We start from the raw sequence: 25,204 nt of genomic DNA, 5'->3' as shown, positions 1-25,204 counted from the left end.
AGTACATCATGAGAAATGCCAGGCTGGAGGAAGCACAAGCTGGAATCAAAATTGCCAGGAGAAATATCAATAACCTCAGATCTGTAGATGACACTACCCTTACGGTAGAAAGCAAAGGGGAACAAAAGAACCTCTTGGTAAGTGAAAGAGGAGAATGAAAAAGCTAGCTAAAACTCAGCATTGAGAAAACTAAGATCATGGCATCTGGTCCCATCACTTCATGGCAAATAGATGGGGAGAAAAACGGAAACTGTGATAGACTTTATGATGTTTATTTTGGCTCCAAAATCACTGCAGATGGTGACTGAAGCCATGAAATTAAAAGACTCTTGCTCCTTGGAAGAAAAGCTATGACAAACCTAGACAGCATATTAAAAAGCAGAGAGACTTTGCCAACAAAAGTCCATAGAGTCAAAGCTACGGTTTTCCCAGTAGTCATGTATGGATGTGCGAGTTGGACCACAATAAAATAAATAAATTTAAATTTAAAAATAAATAAAATCATAGAAATTTAAAAAAAAAAAGAAAGAAAACTGAACGCTGAAGAATTGATGCTTTTGAACTGTGGTGTTGGAGAAGACTCTTGAGAGTCCCTTGGACTGCAAGGAGATCAAATCAGCCAATCCTAAAGGAAATCAGTCCTGAATATCCATTGGAAGGACTGATGCTGAAGCTGGAGCTCCAATACTTTGACCACTTGATGCAAAGAGCTGATTCATTAAAAAAGACCCTTATGCTAGGAAAGACTGAAGGCAGGAGAAGGGGACCACAGAGGATGAGATGGTTGGATGGCATCACCAACTCGATGAACATAAGTTTGAGCAAACTCCGGGAGATGGTGAAGGACAGTGAAGCCTGGCATGCATTCCATGGAATCACAAAGAGTCGAACATGACTGAACGACTGAACAACTACAGAAGTATACAAATTAGATGAAGGAGTCAGCAACGATTGGAAGTTTTGGTGGGTGTGGAGTTGGAAACATGAAGAAAGTGCTGTGTAAGGGTTGCATGTAGAAGTAGCCAGCTACAATATTTTAGGCAGGTGAATACATTGGTATTGCAGTTTTTATTGTGTATGAATCCTGTAATATTAACAGTAAGGTGGTCAAGCATCATAGTACTCCTAGATTCTAAAGTAGAATAGGCCAAGTGGAGAGTAAGTCAAGCAATGTTTTTAAAACTTCCTATCACCATTGTGTATAGAATTTAATATTTTATACTATAATTTTGTCTTCTATTCTATATATTTATCATTTATAGAACTTAATTCTTAAATTCCATGCCCAGCTGGGGTTTATTTATAGAACAACTCAGGGTAAACTTCTGAATTTCAGTGTTTTGTTCCACAATATAAGGTCTTTGTAACACTTTCTGGGTCTAATGAAAAATCTGTGTCTTACTTGTACTTTATCCTATAGATGAAAAGGTTAAACCAAATACTCTCATGGAAAATTTTGAGTCATTCAAAGGTGAGTGAAAGTTTATACAGAAAAATAATTTTAACAAAATGCTGATGCTTTTCTGTTTTGCTTTTAAATATTTTATTCCCATCATACTGACATTGTTAGTTCTTTTAGTATATTAATGGTATCTTTCATTTTGTGATCCACATTAGTTTGGGGTGTATACTTTTTAGCACAACTATTATTTATCATGTCTTGGTAAAATATCTTGTACTCTCTGAATATTTTCAATAATGCATATCACTTTTCCATCGTTTAAACAGCCAAAAATCTATGTTACCACAATAAGTGGCAGAAAAAAACATTGGCATAAATCTTTTTATAAATAATATTACACAGGAACTTCCCTGGTGACTCAGACAGTCAAGAATTTGCCTACAATGCAGGAGACCCAAGTTCAATTCCTGGGTCAGGAAAATCCCCTGGAGAAGGGAATGGTTACCACTCTAGTATTCTTGCCTAGAGAATTCCATGAACAGAAGGGTCTGGTGGGCTACAGTCCCTGCGGTTGCAAATAATTGGACATGACTAAGCAGCTAACACTTTAACTTTTTTTTTTATCACATGGGCAAATTAAAAGTAATATGAACACTGTCATTACAGAATTATTTCTATAGCCATTTATATTAGTTGTTTTAAGCCTCTATACAGCTACCATTTCAGAGTGTTGATTTATCCCATTTTTATTAGCATATTCAAAAATTTTTTCTCTCTAGAATTAAGATTGAGTTCTATCTGATATTTCCTTAGTCTTGACTTAGCATTGGCCAACCCTGTTCTTAATCCTACAATTAAACTCAGATGATGTTCATAATTTAGACTCATTCATCATGCTTAAGTTTTTCATCAGTCATTATTCTCGTCTTTTCCAAGGAGCCAAGATTAATGCTGATAAAGTAGATGGTGTTTTGAAAAACATAGGGATAGAACTCACACCTAAGGAACGCTGGAAGCTGCTTAAAACTCTACCACTTACTTGTGAGTATTTATGATACTGTTTTTGTCCTCAGAGGAGCTTAGTGTGAGTGTATTTATTGTTGGGGTAGGTAGGAATCATTAAACATTTATTCAGTGTATATTTATATTCAACATGTTTAATGAGCACTTCTTAGGTTATCGGATTAAACACAGAAGTTCTTGCCTTCATGGAGGCTATTGTCAGAGATAGAGCTTACTCCATTGGGATTGAGCTTAAGAACATCATAAATGAATAAAGATTTTTAAATTGATTTTTTTAAATTTAATTTAGCATTTTAATCTTGAAATGTCTAATAGAAAAATAAGGAGGAAAAAGAGGAAGTCATGTTAAAAAGGGTCAAATCAGAGAGACTGAAAGTTTCAGCCTAGTAAAGAAAGTTTAGAACTTTCTCTATCCCTTAACTTTATTCTTAAAACCAAGGAAGATAATGATGTGTGGATGAGAAATTAGATAAATCTAAAAGGCAAATCATGTAACATTATTGTCTTTATAAAATAATCTATTCTCTTCTTATGAGTTGCTGTATCACATTTCTGTTAACAATAATGACTTCTCTTGTAGATGACAGAAAGTACTATCAAAAACGGTTGCTACAGGGTTTAAAGACTTTCCAAGGTGAGTGTTAAGAATAATAAGTCAAGTGAAAATGAAGTTTTTGACCTTTGTATTTCCTTTTGGAAATCCTTTTAATTACTTAATGGTAGTAATAGCTAATTTCTCTTGAGTGTAGTGCCAAGCACTGTTCTAAATACTTTACATCTACTAACTCATTTAAACGTCACAGAAATCTGTAAGTTAGCTTCTTTTGGGCTTCCCAGGTAGCTCAGTGGTAAAGAATCCACCAGCTCAGTGGTAAAGAGATGCAGGAAATGCAGATTCAATCCCTAGGTTGGGAAGATCCCTGCAGGTGGAAATGGCAACCCATTCCGGTATTCTTGCCTGGAGAATCCCATGGACAGAGGAGCCTGGAGGGCTACAGTCCATGGGGTTGCAAAGAGTCAGATCAAATGAGTGACTGAGCACACACACTAGATACTTTTCCTAAGTCAGGTACCATTTTACAGATAAGAGATGCTAACTCACTTGCCTAAGGTCACTCCATTTGAACTTGGGAGGATCATGATTTGAACCTACATTCTTAACCGCTCCCTTTACAGGGAATCTTCCCTGGTGGCTCAGATGGTAAAGCGTCTGCCTACAATGCGTGAGACCTGGGTTCGATCCCTGGGATGGGAAGATCCCCTGGAGAAGGAAATGGCAAAGCACTCCAGAACTCTTGCCTGGAAAACCCCATGGACAGAGGAGCCTGGTAGGCTACAGTTCATGAGATCGCAAAGAGTCGGACACGACAGGATGGGAAGATTCCCTAGAGAAGGAAATGGCAAAGCACTCCAGAACTTTTGCCTGGAAAGCACCATGAACAGAGGAGCCTGGTAGGCTACAGTTCATGAGATCGCAAAGAGTCGGACATGACTGAGCAACTTCACTTTCACTTCCTTAACTGCGCTATTATATTGAACAGTTAGGTTATTAATCTTTTTTATTCCCCTTTATGACTTACAGTTCAAGTTTAGATAACTACTAGGTTATTTCCTGGGAGATAATTTACTATTATAATGACAAGTTTCAAACTCAGTAGCCAGAATTGTGGCTAGCATTTCAGACATGTTTCTCTATTATTGATAATAAATGAATGATGACTAATAAGCCTCATTCATTTGCTTTAGATGTCTATGACAAATTTTAGCAGAGTGCCTCATAACATGTAAAGGAGATGTTTGTCTTCTCAGTCCCCACCCTATCCTCTGCTACCTTGGTTTTCTATTTTCCTTGAACATTTGCATTGCAACTTTGCTTTTCTCTCTCCCATTAGGGTTTGGTGCATAACACTTAATCATTTTTATTTTAGGCATGATTTTAATCGTTTCTCATTTCATCTCTTAATCAAGGAGGACATGTTTTAGAAAATAAACTAGGAACCACTTTGACAAACCTGAACTATGAACTTGAAAATAAAGAATTAAATGATCTATGTAACTATTTGGAAATTGACAGTGAGTATTTAATTTACCACTTGTGACTCCTTTCAGAAGAGCCTTTGAAGTCTTATTGTAGCATCCCAGAGTATACTTGTTCAATTTCATTTAGAAAGTAAGAAATTCTTATAGAGTTATGATTTTCAAGGGGGATAAATATGGCTTCTGATTATTATTCTCAGTATTGTCAGAGATCCAATAAGGGCATTGGTAGATTAAGATTCAACTAGGAAAAACAAAGAAACACTTCAGGAAAAATAGCAGAAGCTACTGAAATAGATGTTGAGAAGGGTCGGAGATTGACAAAGTAAGAAGGTAAACAGAATTTGGAATTGTTTGACAGGTAATATACAAAGAGAGATGATCATATTTCCATTTAGCAAATATGAGTATCAGGTTGAAATAGTCAGTGATATCTGATTTGAGACCAATAATATGGCAGCAGAGAGATATCTTTTAGATTAAAAAGACCATTTAGGAAAAGCATTAAAGATCTGATTTAGCATGTTAAAACACCTTCTTTAGAATTCTATAAGATAGTTGGATATAAAAATCAACAAAAGTTTCCCTATGTAAATAATGACAACTTAGAAAATTTGATGGAAAAAGTGATCCTAATCCTAATAGCAATAAATATTTTATCTGTATCTGATTATCCTTTGTATTTCAGATAATGGAAAAGTTCCTCTGAACTCCCTGATGAACACAGCAAGTTTATTTTCTGGTGAGTGAGAAGTGATGATGACAAGATATAAAATCAAGATATTTTGCCATAAGGACATATCATATTTTAAATATATATTCCAATATTCTGAACATTCAGAAAACTAAGATCATGGCATCCGGTCCCATCAGTTCAGTTCAGTCGCTCAGTCATGTCTGACTCTGCAGGCCCATAAATCCCAGCACGCCAGGCCTCCCTGTCCATCACCAACTCCTGGAGTTCACCCAGACTCACATCCATCGAGTCAGTGATGCCATCCAGCCATCTCATCCTCTGTTGTCCTCTTCTCCTCCTGCCCCCAATCCCTCCCAGCATCAGAGTCTTTTCCAATGAGTCAGCTCTTTGCATGAGGTGGCCAAAGTACTGGAGTTTCAGCTTCAGCATCATTCCTCCCAAAGAAATCCCAGGGCTGATCTCCTTCAGAATGGACTGGTTGGATCTCCTTGCAGTCCAAGGGACTCTCAAGAGTCTTCTCCAACACCACAGTTCAAACCCATCAATTCTTCGGCACTCAGCCTTCTTCACAGTCCAACTCTCACATCCATACATGACCACAGGAAAAACCATAGCCTTGACTAGATGAACCTTTGTTGGCAAAGTAATATCTCTGCTTTTGAATATGCTGTCCAGGTTGGTCATAACTTTTCTTCCAAGGAGTAAGTGTCTTTTAATTTCATGGCTGCTGTCACCATCTGCAGTGATTTTGGAGCCGAAAAAAATAAAGTCTGACACTGTTTCCACTGTTTCCCCATCTATTTCCCATGAAGTGATGGGACTGGATGCCATGATCTTCATTTTCTGAATGTTGAGCTTTAAGCCAACTTTTTCACTCTCCACTTTCACTTTCATCAAGAGGCTTTTGAGTTCCTCTTCACTTTCTGCCATAAGGGTGGGGTCATCTGCATATCTGAGGTTATTGATATTTCTCCCAGCAATCTTGATTCCAGCTTGTGCTTCTTCCAGCCCAGCGTTTCTCATGATGTACTCTGCATATAAGTTAAATAAGCAGGGTGACAATATACAGCCTTGATGTACTCCTTTTCCTATTTGGAACCAGTCTGTTGTTCCATGTCCAGTTCTAACTGTTGCTTCCTGACCTGCATACAAATTTCTCAAGAGGCAGGTCAGGTGGTCTGGTATTTCCATCTCTTTCAGAATTTTCTTTTTTTTTTTTAATTTTATTTTATTTTTAAACTTTACATAATTGTATTAGTTTTGCCAAATATCAAAATGAATCCGCCACAGGTATACATGTGTTCCCCATCCTGAACCCTCCTCCCTCCTCCCTCCCCATTCCATCCCTCTGGGTCGTCCCAGTGCACCAGCCCCAAGCATCCAGTATCGTGCATCGAACCTGGACTGGCAACTCGTTTCATACATGATATTTTACATGTTTCAATGCCATTCTCCCCAATCTTCCCACCCTCTCCCTCTCTCACAGAGTCCATAAGACTGTTCTATACATCAGTGTCTCTTTTGCTGTCTCATACACAGGGTTATTGTTACCATCTTTCTAAATTCCATATATATGCGATAGTATACTGTATTGGTGTTTTTCTTTCTGGCTTACTTCACTCTGTATAATAGGCTCCAGTTTCATCCACCTCATTAGAACGGATTCAAATGTATTCTTTTTAATGGCTGAGTAATACTCCATTCTGTATATGTACTACAGCTTTCTTATCCATTCATCTGCTGATGGACATCTAGGTTGCTTCCATGTCCTGGCTATTATAAACAGTGCTGCGATGAACATTGGGGTACACGTGTCTCTTTCCCTTCTGGTTTCCTCAGTGTGTATGCCCAGCAGTGGGATTGCTGGATCATAAGGCAGTTCTATTTCCAGTTTTTTAAGGAATCTCCACACTGTTCTCCATAGTGGCTGTACTAGTTTGCATTCCCACCAACAGTGTAAGAGGGTTCCCTTTTCTCCACACCCTCTCCAGCATTTATTACTTGTAGACTTTTGGGTCGCAGCCATTCTGACTGGTGTGAAATGGTACCTCATAGTGGTTTTGATTTGCATTTCTCTGATAATGAGTGATGTTGAGCATCTTTTCATGTGTTTGTGAGCCATCTGTATGTCTTCTTTGGAGAAATGTCTATTTAGTTCTTTGGCCCATTTTTTGATTGGGTCATTTATTTTTCTGGAGTTGAGCTGTAGGAGTTGCTTGTATATTCTCGAGATTAGTTGTTTGTCAGTTGCTTCATTTGCTATTATCTTCTCCCATTCTGAAGGCTGTCTTTTCACCTTGCTAATAGTTTCCTTTGATGTGCAGAAGCTTTTAAGGTTAATTAGGTCCCATTTGTTTATTTTTGCTTTTATTTCCAATATTCTGGGAGGTGGATCATAGAGGATCCTGCTGTGATGTATGTCAGAGAGTGTTTTGCCTATGTTCTCCTCTAGGAGTTTTATAGTTTCTGGTCTTACGTTTAGATCTTTAATCCATTTTGAGTTTATTTTTGTGTATGGTGTTAGAAAGTGTTCTAGTTTCATTCTTTTACAAGTGGTTGACCAGTTTTCCCAGCACCACTTGTTAAAGAGATTGTCTTTAATCCATTGTATATTCTTGCCTCCTTTGTCAAAGATAAGGTGTCCATATGTGCGTGGATTTATCTCTGGGCTTTCTATTTTGTTGCATTGATCTATATTTCTGTCTTTGTGCCAGTACCATACTGTCTTGATAACTGTGGCTTTGTAGTAGAGCCTGAAGTCAGGTAGGTTGATTCCTCCAGTTCCATTCTTCTTTCTCAAGATCGCTTTGGCTATTCGAGGTTTTTTGTATTTCCATACAAATTGTGAAATTATTTGTCCTAGCTCTGTGAAGAATGCTGTTGGTAGCTTGATAGGGATTGCATTGAATCTATAGATTGCTTTGGGTAGTATACTCATTTTCACTACATTGATTCTTCCAATCCATGAACATGGTACATTTCTCCATCTGTTAGTGTCCTCTTTGATTTCTTTCACCAGTGTTTTATAGTTTTCTATATATAGGTCTTTAGTTTCTTTAGGTAGATATATTCCTAAGTATTTTATTCTTTCTGTTGCAATGGTGAATGGAATTGTTTCCTTAATTTCTCTTTCTGTTTTCTCATTATTAGCGTATAGGAATGCAAGGGATTTCTGTGTGTTGATTTTATATCCTGCAACTTTACTATAGTCATTGATTAGTTCTAGTAATTTTCTGGTGGAGTCTTTAGGGTTTTCTATGTAGAGGATCATGTCCTCTGCAAACAGTGAGAGCTTTACTTCTTCTTTTCCAGTTTGGATTCCTTTGATTTCTTTTTCTGCTCTGATTGCTGTGGCCAAAACTTCCAAAACTATGTTGAATAGTAATGGTGAAAGTGGGCACCCTTGTCTTGTTCCTGACTTTAGAGGAAACGCTTTCAATTTTTCACCATTGAGGATAATGTTTGCTGTGGGTTTGTCATATATAGCTTTGATTATGTTGAGGTATGTTCCTTCTATTCCTGCTTTCTGGAGAGTTTTGATCATAAATGGATGTTGAATTTTGTCAAAGGCTTTCTCTGCATCTATTGAGATAATCATATGGTTTTTATTTTTCAATTTGTTAATGTGGTGTATTACATTGATTGATTTGCGGATATTGAAGAATCCTTGCATCCCTGGGATAAAGCCCACTTGGTCATGGTGTATGATCTTTTTAATGTGTTGTTGGATTCTGATTGCTAGAATTTTGTTAAGGATTTTTGCATCTATGTTCATCAGTGATATTGGCCTGTAGTTTTCTTTTTTTGTGGGATCTTTGTCAGGTTTTGGTATTAGGGTGATGGTGGCCTCATAGAATGAGTTTGGAAGTTTACCATCCTCTGCAATTTTCTGGAAGAGTTTGAGCAGGATAGGTGTTAGCTCTTCTCTAAATTTTTGGTAGAATTCAGCTGTGAAGCCGTCTGGACCTGGGCTTTTGTTTGCTGGAAGATTTTTGATTACAGTTTCAATTTCCGTGCTTGTGATGGGTCTGTTAAGATATTCTATTTCTTCCTGATCGAGTTTTGGAAAGTTGTACTTTTCTAAGAATTTGTCCATTTCTTCCACGTTGTTCATTTTATTGGCATATAATTGTTGATAGTACTCTCTTATGATCCTTTGTATTTCTGTGTTGTCTGTTGTGATCTCTCCATTTTCATTTCTAATTTTATTGATTTGATTTTTCTCCCTTTGTTTCTTGATGAGTCTGGCTAATGGTTTGTCAATTTTATTTATCCTTTCAAAAAACCAGCTTTTGGTTTTGTATATTTTTGCTATGATCTCTTTTGTTTCTTTTGCATTTATTTCTGCTCTAAGTTTTAAGATTTCTTTCCTTCTACTAACCCTGGGGTTCTTCATTTCTTCCTTTTCTAGTTGCTTTAGGTGTAGAGTTAGGTTATTTATTTGACTTTTTTCTTGTTTCTTGAGGTGTGCCTGTATTGCTATGAACTTTCCCCTTAGGACTGCTTTTACCGTGTCCCACAGGTTTGGGGTTGTTGTGTTTTCATTTTCATTCGTTTCTATGCAAATTTTGATTTCTTTTTTGATTTCTTCTGTGATTTGTTGGTTATTCAGCAGCGTGTTGTTCAGCCTCCATATGTTGGAATTTTTAATAGTTTTTCTCTTGTAATTGAGATGTAATCTTACTGCATTGTGGTCAGAAAAGATGCTTGGAATGATTTCTATTTTCTTGAATTTACCAAGGCTAGCTTTATGGCCCAGGATGTGATCTATCCTGGAGAAGGTTCCATGTGCGCTTGAGAAGAAGGTGAAATTCATTGTTTTGGGATGAAATGTCCTATAGATATCAATTAGGTCTAACTGGTCTATTGTATCATTTAAAGTTTGTGTTTCCTTGTTAATTTTCTGTTTTGTTGATCTATCCATAGGTGTGAGTGGGGTATTAAAGTCTCCCACTATTATTGTGTTATTGTTAATTTCTCCTTTCATACTTGTTAGCATTTGTCTTACATACTGTGGTGCTCCCGTGTTGGGTGCCTATATATTTATAATTGTTATATCTTCTTCTTGGATTGATCCTTTGATCATTATGTAGTGACCATCTTTGTCTCTTTTCACAGTCTTTGTTTTAAAGTCTATTTTATCTGATATGAGTATTGCTACTCCTGCTTTCTTTTGGTCCCTATTTGCATGGAAAATCTTTTTCCAGCCCTTCACTTTCAGTCTGTATGTGTCCCCTGTTTTGAGGTGGGTCTCTTGTAGACAACATATGTAGGGGTCTTGTTTTTGTATCCATTCAGCCAGTCTTTGTCTTTTGGTTGGGGCATTCAACCCATTTATGTTTAAGGTAATTACTGATAAGTATGATCCCGTTGCCATTTACTTTATTGTTTTGGGTTCAAATTTATACACCGTTTTTGTGTTTCCTGTCTAGAGAATATCCTTTAGTATTTGTTGGAGAGCTGGTTTGGTGGTGCAGAATTCTCTAAGCTTTTGCTTGTCTGAAAAGCTTTTGATTTCTCCTTCATACTTGAATGAGATCCTTGCTGGGTACAATAGTCTGGGCTGTAGGTTATTTTCTTTCATCATTTTAAGTATGTCTTGCCATTCCCTCCTGGCTTGAAGAGTTTCTATTGAAAGATCAGCTGTTATCCTTATGGGTATTCCCTTGTGTGTTATTTGTTGTTTTTCCCTTGCTGCTTTTAATATTTGTTCTTTGTGTTTGATCTTTGTTAATTTGATTAATATGTGTCTTGGGGTGTTTCGCCTTGGGTTTATCCTGTTTGGGACTCTCTGGGTTTCTTGGACTTGGGTGATTATTTCCTTCCCCATTTTAGGGAAGTTTTCAACTATTATCTCCTCAAGTATTTTCTCATGGTCTTTCTTTTTGTCTTCTTCTTCTGGGACCCCTATGATTCGAATGTTGTAGCGTTTAATATTGTCCTGGAGGTCTCTGAGATTGTCCTCATTTCTTTTAATTCGTTTTTCTTTTATCCTCTCTGATTCATTTATTTCTACCATTCTATCTTCTAATTCACTAATCCTATCTTCTGCCTCTGTTATTCTACTATTTGTTGCCTCCAGAGTGTTTTAATTTCACTTATTGCATTATTCATTATATATTGACTCTTTTTTATTTCTTCTAAGTCCTTGTTAGACCTTTCTTGCATCTTCTCAATCCTTGCCTCCAGGCTATTTATCTGTGATTCCATTTTAATTTCAAGATTTTGGATCAATTTCACTATCATTATTTGGAATTCTTTATCAGGTAGATTCCCTATCTCTTCCTCTTTTGTTTGGTTTGGTGGGCATTTATCCTGTTCCTTTATCTGCGGGCTATTCCTCTGTCTCTTCATCTTGTTTAAATTGCTGAGTTTGGGGTGTCCTTTCTGTATTCTGGCAGTTTGTGGAGTTCTCTTTATTGTGGCGTTTCCTCGCTGTGTGTGGGTTTGTACAGGTGGCTTGTCAAGGTTTCCTGGTTAGGGAAGCTTGTGTCGATGTTCTGGTGGATGGAGCTGTATTTCTTCTCTCTGGAGTGTAATGAAATGTCCAGTAATGAGTTATGAGATGTCTATGGTTTTGGGGTGACTTTGGGCAGCCTGTATCTTGACGCTCAGGGCTGTGTTCCTTTGTTGCTGGAGAGTTTGCTTGGTATGTCTTGCCCTGGAACTTGTTGGCCCTTGTGTGGTGCTTGGTTTCAGTGTCGGTATGGAGGCGTTTGATGAGCTCCTGTCAATTAATGTTCCTTGGAGTCAGGAGTTCCCTGGAGTCAGGGTTTGGACTTAAGCCTCCTACTTTCAGTTATCGGTCTTATTTTTACAGTAGTTTCAAAACTTCTCCTTCTATACAGCACCATTGATAAAACATCTACGTTAAAGATGAAAAGTTTCTCTACTGTGAGGGTCACTCAGAGAGGTTCACAGCGTTACATGGAGAAGAGAAGAGGGAGGAGGGAGTTAGAGGTGACCCAAATGAGATGAGGTGGAATCGATAGTGGAGAGAGTGGGCTAGCCAGTAGTCACTTCCTTATGTGCACTCCACAACTGGACCACTCAGAGATGTTCACGGAGTTATACAGAGAAGAGAAGAAGGAGGCAGGAGACAGAGGTGGCCAGAAGGATAAAAGGGGGAAATGAAAAGGAGGGAGACAGATCCAGCCAGTAATCAGTTCCCTAAGTGTTCTCCACCATCTGGAACACACAGAAATTCACAGAGTTGGGTAGAGTAGAGAGGGGTTAGGGAGGAGATACAGGCAACCTGGTGGAGAAAACGGAGAGTCCAAAGGGAGAGAGAGCAGTCAAGCCAGTAATCTCGTTCCCTAGTGAAAAATGGGTCCTGAAGATTGGGTTCTTAAAGGTACAAAATTGGTAACAAATACATAAAAGCAAAAATTAAAAATCTAGAGTAGTGTTTGGAATTTCAAAAATGCGATGTTAATGAAAAGAAGAAGGAAAAGAAAGAGAGAAAAAACGAACAAAGAAAAACAAACAAGGTCACGAAAATTATAAAGAAACTACAGGTACAAAATTGATAACTAATACCAAAAAGCAAAAATTAAAAATCTAGAGTAGAGTTTGGAATTTCACAAATACAATGTTAAAAAAAAAAAAAGAAGAAGAAAAATAAAGAGAGAAAACAAACAAACCAACAAAAACAATGTCGCAAAAATTATAAAGAAAATACAGGTACAAAATTGATATCAAATACCAAGAAGCATAAATTTAAAATCTTGAGTAGAGTTTGGAATTGCAGATATACAATGTTATATAAAAGAAGAAGAGAAAGAAACAGAGGGAAAAAAAAGAAAAAAAGTCACAGAAATTATAAAAAAAAAACCTATAGGTACAAAATTGATAACATATACCAAAAGGCTAAAATTAAAAATCTAGAGTAGAGTTTGGAATTTCAAAATACAATGTTAAAGAAAAGAAGAAGGAAAAGAAAGAGAGAAAAAACGAACAAAGAAAAACAAACAAGGTCGTGAAAATTATAAAGAAACTACAGGTACAAAATTGATAACTAATACCAAAAAGCAAAAGTTAAGAATCTAGAGTAGAGTTTGGAATTTCAAAAATACAATGTTAAAAAAAAGAAGAAGAAAAATAAAGAGAGAAAACAAACAAACCAACAAAAACAATGTCGCAAAAATTATAAAGAAAATACAGGTACAAAATTGATATCAAATACCAAAAAGCATAAATTAAAAATCTTGAGTAGAGTTTGCAATTGCAGATATACGATGTTCTACAAAAGAAGAAGAGAAAGAAACAGAGGGGAAAAAAAAAGTCACAGAAATTATGAAAAAAACTATAGGTACAAAATTGATAATGTATACCAAAAGGCTAAAATTAAAAATCTAGAGTAGAGTTTGGAATTTCAAAAATACAATGTTAAAGAAAAGAAGAAAAAGAAAAACAAAAAACAAAAAACACGGTCAAAAAATTATAAAATATATATATGAAGTTTGCTGAAGAAGAAAAAAAAATAGGGTCTTTTTTTTTTTTGCAAAGTAATAGTTATAAAAGTGAAAATTAAACGACAATAGAGGACTTCAAATTTAAAAAAAAATAAAAAAAAGAAAGAAAGATTGATCGTAAAAATAGTAAAAATATATCTAGGTCTTTCTCTGGTTTTGTTGTGAGTATTGTGGCTTCAGTTCATTTTTGGCTAGTTCCTTGGTCTGACTTATATTTCTTATATTTCTCGAGATCTATCGTAGTAACCACAGGGTTTTCATCTATGGCCTGTAGCTTCCAAGGCGTTTCCCTCTGTTATAGCTTCTTCTGTTTGCTGGTCTCTTCAGTGTCTGGTTCCCGTCCTGACACAAAGGGGACGGTGGAGGACACTATTTTTTTTTTTTTTTTTTTTTTAGGCTCACTTGTTCAGCCGCGCTGTGGGGAGGGAGGGAGGGATGCTGCAAATGAGAGGGTAACAGGCAGGAGGGCCAGGGGTCTCCAAATGGAGGAAATAGCCTGCAAGTGTCAGACATTTTTATCTCTCTTAAGCGGCAGGAGGAAACAAACTAACAATATTTTTTTCCTTCTCTATACAAATTTAAAGAGAGGTTTCTCTTAAAATACTGTGTTGCCATAATGACACTAGAGATAACCAATGCCTTTTTCTTATGGAAATGTTTGTCTTAAGCTATGCTAATGTACTACGCCTTTACCCCAAACTCTGTCTCCAAGTCGGTTCCGCCTCTTGGCCCAAAACCTACTTGACAAACCAGTATGTTATACTCAGATATTGTTCCCCTAATCTATGTAAATGAAACTATTTGTATGGTGGTCTGTCCTTCTTTAAGATTCAAGTTAATTATTTTATGGCCCAAGATAAACCATTTGGTGCCATTCTAAATTTTAAGACATTCCTTTCTTTCATTAACAGACTGCTAGTGACTATATAACATCCAGCTGAAGACTAGCAAGGGGGTACTCTTTCTGCCCCCTTCTGATGCCTATGTCAGAAGCTTTCTCTATCTCCTTTATACTTTAATAAAACTTTATTACACAAAAGCTCTGAGCGATCAAGCCTTGTCTCTGGCCCCGGATTGAATTCTTCTCCTCCGGGAGCCAAGAATCCTGGTGTATTCGCGTGATTCAACAACAACCTTTCACAAACAGATAACACTGGCGTGCGCTCGCAGTGCCTCAGCCACACTGGGTCCGCCCCGCTCACGGCGCGTGTAGCCTCCCTGCCCACACTGCTCGGGCTCTAGGTTGTTCCGCCGGGAAGAATCAGAGGCCGGCCCTGGGCTGAGCTCCCAGGTCCTAGCTGCTCAGGTTCAGGCACTCGGGTAGTCCTCAGAGGCGCAGACTCGGTTGGGCCTGCATTTTGTGCTCTTCCCAGATCCAAGCAGCTCAGGTGATGAGGTGTTTGGCGGGTGCCAATGCTGCGACTTATCGCCTCCCCGCCACTCGTTTATCTGGGTGTAAAACCAGCGCACCTTCTCAGGCAGATGTTGACTGTCCAGACCCCCAAGAAGTTTTAGTTAGCAAAGAAGCCTGCTTACAGTTTTATAGATAGTGTCTCTCTGGGGCTGCGATTGCCCCCTTCCGGCTCTGGCTGCCTGTCACCGGAGGGGGAAGGTCTGCAGCCGGCTATCTCTGTTCAGTCCTTTGTTCTGTGCGCGGGCCTGGCGGTATCTTAGGTTAGGGCTGGCTTTTCGCGTGGTAGATATCCCACAGTCTGGTTTGCTAGCCCAAATTATTTCGCTCAGAGAGCGCTCAGGACATTCGGCCCGAATCTTACTCTAAGGGACACAGCCCGCGCCGCGCTTCCCTGCCCAGCCCCCGCTTGCTAATGCCATGTGCAGGCGTCTGCGCTGCTTCTCCGCTGGGGTAGTTACCGTAGGGCTCACAATCTGTGATTTTTAATTGTTTATTTATTTTTTTTCTCCCTTTTATGTTGCCCTCTGTGCTTCCAAAGCTGGGCACAGATTCGGCAGTGAGAAGGTTTCCTGGTGTTTGGAAACTTCTCTCTTTTTAAGACTCCCTTCTCGGGACGGAACTCCGTCCCTCCCTCTTTTGTCTGTTTTTTTGTCTTTTATATTTTTTCCTACCTCCTTTCGAAGAGTTGGGTTGCTTTTCTGGGTGCCTGATGTCCTCTGCCGGCATTCAGAAGTTGTTTTGTGGAATTTACTCGACGTTTAAATGCTCTTTTGATGAATTTGTGGGGGAGAAAGTGTTCTCCCCATCCTACTCCTCCGCCATCTTGCCTCCTCCCCTCTTTCAGAATTTTCCACAGTTTGTTGTGATCCACACAGTCAAAGGCTTTGGCATAGTCAATAAAGCAGAAATAGATGTTTTTCTGGAACTCTCTTGCCTTTTCCATGATCCAGCGGTCCCATCACTTCAGACTCACCCAGACTCACATCCATCGAGGGAATGTGATGGGGGAAACAGTGGAAACAGTGGCTGACTTTATTTTTCTGGGCTCCAAAATCACTACAGATGGTGATTGCAGCCATGAAATTAAAAGACGCTTATTCCTTGGAAGGAAAGTTATGACCAACCTAGACAGCATATTAAAAAGCAGAGACATTACTCTGCCAACAAAGGTCCATCTAGTCAAAGCTATGGTTTTTCCAGTGGTCATGTATGGATGTGAGAGTTAGATTATAAAGAAAGCTGAGCACAGAAGAATTTTTGAACTATGAGTTGGAGAAGACTCTTGAGAGTCCCTTGGACTGCAAGGAGATCCAGCCAGTCCATCCTAAAGGAGATCAGTCCTGGGTGTTCATTGGAAGGACTGATGTTGAAGCTGAAACTCCAATACTTTGGCCACCTGATGTGAAGAGCTGACTTGGAAAAGACCCTGATGCTGGGAAAGATTGAGGGCAGGAGCAGAAGGGGATGACAGAGGATGAGATGGTCGGATGGCATCACCAACACAATGGATATGGGTTTGGGTGGACTCCGGGAGCTGGGATGGACAGGGAGGCCTGGTGTGCTGCAGTTCATGGGGTCTCAAAGAGTCAGACACGACTGAGCAACTGAACTGAACTGAACTGAATATTCTGAAATTACACACATCTCATTTTACCAATATACTGATGTTTGTTTTTAATATACCAATATACTGATGTTTGTTTTAAGTATATATATTTTTTTATTATCTACAGTTTTAGAAGTATCATTTTTTAAAAAGAAGTCTATTTTATTATAAGCTGGCTGGCTTGTCCTCATTGTTTTAAGAGCACTAATTGAAGCATTCTTTTGGCAAGGCTTAAAGGAAACATCTACTTTAATTCCTTCTTGTGATGCTCTGCAGTTACAAAAGCTTCATTGTATCCTTTCTCCTCTGCAGTTACATCTGTAGCAAGTTAAGATACTGTTGTTTTATTATAATTTTTTAATTTAGAATTGTTATATATGAAAATGTTCACTTATCATGTCTCCCATCTTTTTAAAGGTAATAAGATTAATGCCAAGGACACACAACTTTATCTGGAAAATATAGGTATTGAATTAACAAAGAGTGAAAGTGAGGAGCTATTGGACACACTGCCATTGGATGGTAAGCATTTCAGACGTTGCAGTGAATTTTGGAGAATCGTAGAGTTATGCATTATGTGCATTAAATTCTAGAAGTATAATTGTTTAACATCATATTAAAAGTTAAGAGGTGACATCAGCGGTATGGCATGTAAATCATTCCTCCTTTTTATCTCCCCTTTTAAATCAATGAATTAGACATCCACGCATGAACCAAAGTGCCTTTGTGGGCATTTTGGCACCTAGCACATTACTCCCAAGGACCCTGGAAGAGTCTTGCCCACGGGACAACCTCTGTCTGGGCCGTAGAACCAACAGAAACAGCAAAACTGCCTAGACCCCTCTCACCACTGTCAAAATTGGGCAAAAATCGGGTGACTGGTGAGCCATGCAGGCACACATACAGGAACGTACTTGCTGAAGTCTAGCTTTCCAGAAGGGAAGCCCCAGCACATCGCTGGATAGAACAACAACAACAACAAAAAGTTTTGTGTGGTACCTGGCTACTCCAGCAAGGCAGGACCACCAGAGAAATCCACTATTCCCCAATAGACCCACTAGAACTAAGAAGGAGCTCTGTGACTCTGGGGGAGGATATTGGAGAAAAGGCAAAAAAGAGTTAAAAAATTAAAAGACTTGAGCTCAGGAAGAAGCCTACCCATGAGTCTCTGGGAGTACCACACCCAGGGATCTCTCTACAGGATTCTCAGACATCCCCAAGGTCTAAGTACTAAAGCCCCCCGCCCCCACGCAGTCTGCTGCCGATTTCTAGTGCAGTGAAGGAAGGTGGTCCCCAGTTGGACCAGGAACCACTGTTTGTGAGCAAGGGAAAAACCACAGGAGCTGTAGCGCCACCTCCTGGGAAACAAAAGATTTACAGTCGCCGGCCTGGTGAATTTTGAGTTCAGTTCAGTTCAGTCGTCAATCATGTCCGACTCTGCAACCCCATGAATCGCAGCACGCCAGGCCTTCCTGTCCATTACCAACTCCCAGAGTTCATTCAAACTCATGTCCATCAAGTCGGTGATGCCATCCAGCCATCTCATCCTCTGTCATCCCCTTCTCCTCCTGCCCCCAATCCTTCCCAGCATCAGGGTCTTTTCCAATGAGTCAACTCTTCGCATGAGGTGGCCAAAGTATTGGAGTTTCAGCTTCAGCATCAGTCCTTCCAATGAACACCCAGGACTGATCTCCTTTAGGATGGACTGGTTGGATCTCCTTGCAGTCCAAGGGACTCTCAAGAGTCTTCTCCAACACCACAGTTCAAAAGCATCAATTGTTTGGTGCTCAGCTTTCTTCACAGTCCAACTCTCACATCCATACATGACCACTGGAAAAACCATAGCCTTGACTAGATGAACCTTTCTTGGCAAAGTAATATCTCTGCTTTTCAATATGTTATCTAGGTTAGTCATAACTTTCCTTCCAAGGAGCAAGCATCTTTTAATTTCATGGCTGCAATCACCATCTGCAGCAATCTTGGAGCCCAGAAAAATAAAGTCAGCCACTGTTTCCACTGTTTCCCCATCTATTTCCCATGAAGTGATGGGACCAGATGCCATGATCTTAGTTTTCTGAATATTGAGCTTTAAGCCAACATTTTCACTCTCCTCTTTCACTTTCATCAAGAGGCTCTTTAGTTCTTCTTCACTTTCTGCCATAAGGGTGGTGTCATCTGCATATCTGAGGTTATTAATATTTCTCCCAGCAATCTTGATTCCAGCTTGTGCTTCCTCCAGCCCAGTGTTTCTCATGATGTACTTTGCATATAACTTAAATAAGCAGGGTGACAATATACAGCCTTGACATACTCCTTTTTCCTATTTGGAACCCGTCTGTTGTTCCATGTCCAGTTCTAACAGTTGCTTCCTGACCTGCCTACAGGTTTCTCAAGAGGCAGGTCAGGTGGTCTGGTATGCCCATCTCTTTCAGAATTTTCCACAGTTTATTGTGATCCACACAGTCACAGGCTTTGGCATAGTCAATAAAGCAGAAATAGATGTTTTTCTGGAACTCTCTTGCTTTTTCCATGATCCAGTGGATGTTGGCAAGTTGATCTCTGGTTCCTCTGCCTTTTCTAAAACCAGCTTGAACATCTGGAAGTTCATGGTTCATGTACTGTTGAAGCCTGGCTTGGAGAATTTTGAGCATTACTTTACTAGCGTGTGAGATGAGTGCAATTGTGCAGTAGTTTGAGCATTCTTTGGCATTGCCTTTCTTTGGGATTGGAATGAAAACTGACCTTTTCCAGTCCTGTGGCCACTGCTGAGTTTTCCAAATTTGCTGGCATATTGAGTGCAGCGCTTTCACAGCATCATCTTTCAGGATTTGGAATAGCTCCACTGGAATTCCATCACCTCCACTAGCTTTGTTTGTAGTGATGCTTTCTAAGGCCCACTTGACTTCACATTCCAGGATGTCTGGCTCTAGGTGAGTGATCACACCATCGTGATTATCTTGGTCGTGAAGATCTTTTTTGTATAGTTCTTCTGTGTATTCTTGCCAAAATTTGGCCACAAGAGGGAAGCCTGCATACCTTCACAAAAACAATGGAAAAATTCAAATAGTAGCACCATAGAACATAATACCCCATCTGAAGGTAACAAGAAAAGTTAAGGCGATATCTTCTACTTCAAATGCAAAGGCGACAACACGTAACTAAAAGGATAATGAAAAATCAAGAGAATATAGCTTTACAAAGAAAAATGGTAATTCTCAAGCAGCCAAGCTCAAAACCATGAATATTGCAATCTAATTGATTAAAGAATTCAAAATAGTTATTTTGAAGAGATTCATACAAAAATACTCAGAAAGAAAATTCAGTGACATCAGCAATCAAATATATGAACAAAATAAGCTCTTTACCAAGAAGTAATTATAAAAAAGAACCAAATTCTGGAGCTGAAGAATTCTGTGAATGAGATGAAGAAAGTAGTAGAGAGCATCAGTTGCATGGCAGACCAGATGGAGAAAAGGAAAAAATGACTTGGAGGACAGGAATTTTGAAATAACACAGAAGAGAAGACAGAACAAAGACTTTAAAAGAGCAAAGAAAGCCTATGTGAGCTATGGAATTCCATCAAAAGACAAATATTAGAATAATCAGGATTCCATAAAGAGGAAAAAAAAGAGATTTCTTTTTTAAAGAAATTAAAATTTTCTTTAAAATTTCTTTAAAGAAATAATAGCTGAGAACCTTCCTAAACCTGGAGAAAGACTTGGACATACAAGGCCACAAAGCTAATAGATCACCCTATCATCTCACTTCAGAGAGACTTTCTCCAAGCCACATATTGAAACTGTCAGAAATAATGATATTAACTAGACTTATTGTGATGATCTTTTCACAACAGAGTTTACTCTTGAACAATATGAACATTATGGGCACCAACTCTCCATGCGGTTGAAAATCTGTGTATAATTTATGATTAGCCCCCCATGCAGAGGACTCAATCAACCATGGATCATGTAGTTCTGTAATATTTACTATTGAAAAAAATCCACATGCAGTATCTTTTGATATTGATTTCTAACAATTCCACAGTGAACAGACTCTGAATGATTTCAGTACCTTTAGACCATGAAATTTTTGCACCTAGTTTTATGTCCCTGAATATGTTCCAGTGTATCCTGGTTTTATAGCCTATGGGAACTTGAATAGAATTCATATCCTGCTATTGTGTGAAAATTGTGTAAATCTTAATTATGTTGAACTGTCTCATAGTGTTTTTTAGGTCTACTGTATTCTATTTTTCTGTCTATTCATTCTATTAATTTTTGAGAGTTTGATATTGAAACTCTGACTAAAAATCCTAATTTATCTACTTAAAAAATAATTGTAATATATAGTGGGACTATATGTAGCTTTCTTCTATATTTTTCAAGTCTCCTATAAACGTGTTATCATACTTTCACAATTTAAAAAATAAAGAAGAAATAAATCCACATTTAAGTGCATCTGTGCAGTTCAGGTGCTTCTCAGATAGCTCAGTGGTGAAGAATCCACCTGCCTATGCAGGAGACGTAAGAAACGTGGGTTCAGTCCTTGAGTGGGGAAGATCCCCTGGAGAAGGAAATGGCAACCCATTCTGGTATTCTTGCCTGGAAAATTCCATGGACAGAGGAGCCTGACAGGCTACAGTCCATAGGGTCGCAAAGAGTCAGACACGACTGAGCAGCTGAGCTTGCACACATGTGCAGTTCAAACCCATGTTGTTCAATGGTCAGCTGTATATACAAATATCAAATTAGGTTGTACACATAAAACTAATATAAATTTCTGTCAATTATATCTGTTTTTTTAATGATAAAGAAGAAATTTTAAAGGCAGCAGGAAAAAACTGAAAAGGACCACCGCCCTCCAATTAGGCTATCAGTGGATTTCACAGCAGAAACTACAGCCAAGAGAGCATAGAATGACATATGCAAAGTGTTGAAAGAGAAAAATTTTCAGCCAAGGATACTTTATCTGGTTAAGTTATCCTTCACATACAAAGGAGGAATAAAGGCTTTCCCAGACAAACTAAAGCTGAGAGAGTCCATCACCACTAAACCTGCCTTGCAAGGAATGCTAACAGGAGTTCTTGAAGCTGAAATGAAAACATACTACTCAGTGACATGAAAACACACAAATGTACACAACACACTAAGGTGAAAAATATACAGTCAGACTTAGAAAACCAGTTCTTCAAAATAGCATGGTGTGTTAAGCACTGAACTATAGTAAAAAGTTAAAAGAAAGCATAGTAAACAATAACTATGCTGTGCTTATGCTTAGTTGCTCAGTTGTGTCCGACTCTTTGCAACCCCGTGGACTGTAGCCCACCAGGCTCCTCTGTCCATGGGGATTCTCCAGGCAAGAATACTGGAGTGGGTTGCCATACCCTCCCCTAGGGGGTCCTCCCAACCCAGGGATAGAATCCGGGTCTTCCACATTGCAGGCAGATTCTTTACCATCTGAGCCATCAGGGAAGCCCCCCCAAAATAACTATAGCTACTATAAATTGTTAACAAATATACATATTTTAAAGGAGGTAGATTATGACATTAATCATGTAAAAGAGAGAATGAAATGTAAAAGATTGCAGTCTTTGCAGGCAATCAGAGGTAAGTTGCTGAGAGTCCAAAATGAACTGTTATCTCTAAGATGTTTTATGGAAGTCTCATGGTAACCACAAAGCAAAAACCTAGAGTAGACCCATGAAAGACAGTCAAAGGAGAAACAAAGCATATCACTACAGAAAATAACCTATTTTAAAAGGTAGGCAGAAACAGAGGGGGGAAAAAATGGACTGCAAAATACCCAGAAAACAAATGAATAAGATGGCATTAGTAAATCCTTACATATCAGCAATTACTCTAAATGCAAATGGATTGAATTCACCATGAAGAGACAAAGTGTAGCTGAATGGATTAAAAACAAGATCCAACTATTTGCTGCCTACAAGAGACTCACTTCAGCTTTAAGGACACACATAGACTCAAAGTAAAGAAATGTAAAAAAAGATTCCATGCAGATAGAAACCAAAAGAAAGTGGAGGTAGTCATACTTGTATCAAACAAAATAAACTTTAAGCCAAAACTGATAACAAGAGACGAAGGAAGTCATGATGCATAATTGAGGTAAATTCATTAAGAAGATATAACAATCAGAAATATGTATACATCCAGCATCAGAGCACTGAAATATATTAACCAAATACCAAGACATCTGAAAAGAGAAACAGACAGTATACTATTAATAGATTATGGGACTTGAATGCCTTACTTTATTTATTTTTTTTTTAACTCAAAAGTTTTATTTTTATTTTTTTTACTTTACAATATTGTATTGGTTTTGCCATACAGCAACATGCATCCACCACAGGTGTACACGTGTTCCCCATCCTGAATCCCCCTCCCACCTCCCTCCCCATACCATCCCTCTGGGTCATCCCAGTGCACCAGCCCCAAGCTTCTTGTATCCTGCATCAAACCTGGACTGGTGATTCATTTCTTATATGATATTATACATGTTTTAATGCCATTCTCCCAAATCATCCCCCCCTCCCTCTCCCACAGAGTCCAAAAGACTGGAGAGGATGTGGAGAAAAGGGAACCCTCTTACACTGTTGGTGGGAATGCAAACTAGTACAGCCACTATGGAGAACAGTGTGGAGATTCCTTAAAAAACTGGAAATAGAACTGCCATATGACCCAGCAATCCCACTGCTGATCATACACACCGAGGAAACCAGAATTGAAAGAGACACGTGTACCCCAATATTCATCGCAGCACTGTTTATAATAGCCAGGAAATGGAAGCAACCTAGATGTCCATCAGCAGATGAATGGATAAGAAAGCTATGGTACATAAACACAATGGAGTATTACTCAGCCATTAAAAAGAATACATTTGAATCAGTTCTAATGAGGTGGATGACTGGAGCCTATTATACAGAGTGAAGTAAGCCAGAAAGAAAAACACCAATACAGTATACTAACACATATATATGGAATTTAGAAAGATGGTAATGACAATCCTGTATGCGAGACAGCCAGAGAAGGCAATGGCACCCCACTCCAGTACTCTTGCCTGAAAAATCCCATGGACAGAGGAGCCTGGTAGGCTGCAGTCCATGGGATTGCTAAGAGTCGGACACGACTGAGCGACTTCACTTTCACTTTTCACTTTCACACATTGGAGAAGGAAATGGTAACCCACTCCAGTGTTCTTGCCTGGAGAATCCCAGGGACGGGGGAGCCTGGTGGGCTGCCGTCTATGGGGTCACACATGCGACTGAAGTGACTTAGCAGCAGCAGCAGGATGCGAGACAGCAAAAGAGACACAGATGTATAGAATGCCTTACTTTAAACAATGGGTAGATATCCAGAGTGATAATCATCCAGAGTGAAAACCAAAAAGGAAACAATGGATTTGAACCATACTTTAGAACAAATGGGCCTAACAGACATCTATGGAACATTCTATCAAACAACAGCAGAATACACATTCTTCTTAAGTGCATATGGAACATTCTCAAGGTTAAATCATATGATTGAACACAAAAAAATTCTTAAAATTTAAGACGATTTTGATTATAGCAAATGCACTGTATAAATACTATGATAAGAAACTAAAAAGCAACAACATGAGGAGGTGGAAAATCTACAAATATGTAGAAACTAAACAACATATTCTTGGGTCAAAGAAGAAATCAAAAGTGAAATCAAAGAATATATTGAAATAAGTGAAAATGGAAACACTACATACTAAAACCTTTTGTTAGGGAATTTTAGAGTGACAGACACATGTAATAAGAAGTTATAAAGATCACAAATAAGCAACCTAGATTTACGCCTCAAGAAACTAGGGAAAAAATAACAAATTAAGCCCAAAGTTAACAAAAGGGAGAAAATAAGAGAGGTCACAATGAAAAACCAAAATGGAGACCATAAAAAACAATAAAAAATATTAATGAAATTGAGTTGGATTTTCAAAAGATAAACAAAAATCAGTAAAACTTTAACAAATCTAAGAAAAATTGAGAAACATCTCATAAAAAGGAAATGAAAAAGGAGAAATTACAACTGACACTACAGAAATACATAGGATCATGAGAAACTACCAGAAGCAAATTATATGCAACAAATTAGATACCCTAGAAGAAACGGATAACTTCTTAGACTCATACAACTTACCAAGACTGAATCAAGAAGAAATATTGAATAGAAAATCCAGACTAATAACAAGTAAACCTATTGAATCGGTAGTGAGGAAACTTTTCAAAAAAAGAAAACCACAAGACCAGATGGCTTCACTAGCAAATTCTGCAAAATGTTTAAGTAAGAATTAACACCAATCCTTCTCAAATGCTGCCTGAAAAATTGAAGAGGAAGGAAGAAAAAAAGTCATCCTACAAGGCTAGCATCATGATAGCAAAGCCATATAAAGACATCACAGTAAAATAAAACTATAGGCCAATATCCCTGATGAATATGCTAGAGCATTCAGGTGAGACAAGGAAATAAAAGGCATCCAAATAAGATAGAAAGAAATAAAATTGTTATTT

At 38.4% G+C, this 25,204-nt stretch overlaps 1 protein-coding gene and 1 long non-coding RNA gene across 2 annotated transcripts in view; both read left to right on the top strand.

Annotated features, from left to right (window-relative positions):
* The first annotated feature begins 2,342 nt into the window (after window positions 1-2,342).
* Window positions 2,343-3,660, top strand: LOC129651167 (uncharacterized). Its single transcript, XR_008714054.1, has 3 exons — window positions 2,343-2,443; window positions 3,006-3,059; window positions 3,602-3,660. It is a non-coding gene; the product is annotated as an uncharacterized LOC129651167 (long non-coding RNA).
* Window positions 3,661-4,394: 734 nt separating this feature from the next.
* The window catches only part of LOC129650792 (uncharacterized), a 91,079-nt gene continuing 70,269 nt past the window's right edge, over window positions 4,395-25,204 (top strand). The window contains exons 1-3 of the mRNA XM_055579598.1: window positions 4,395-4,498; window positions 5,151-5,204; window positions 17,071-17,175. Coding sequence (XP_055435573.1) covers window positions 5,180-5,204; window positions 17,071-17,175 — 130 coding nt within the window. The 5' untranslated portion in view covers window positions 4,395-4,498; window positions 5,151-5,179. The remainder of the gene's footprint in view (window positions 4,499-5,150; window positions 5,205-17,070; window positions 17,176-25,204) is intronic.

This window comes from Bubalus kerabau, chromosome 4, assembly GCF_029407905.1.
Source record: "Bubalus kerabau isolate K-KA32 ecotype Philippines breed swamp buffalo chromosome 4, PCC_UOA_SB_1v2, whole genome shotgun sequence".
In the NCBI taxonomy this organism is placed as follows: Eukaryota; Metazoa; Chordata; class Mammalia; order Artiodactyla; family Bovidae; genus Bubalus; species Bubalus kerabau.
The sequence above is the reverse complement of the archived record's forward strand: the minus strand, read 5'-3'. Positions and strand labels throughout refer to the sequence as shown.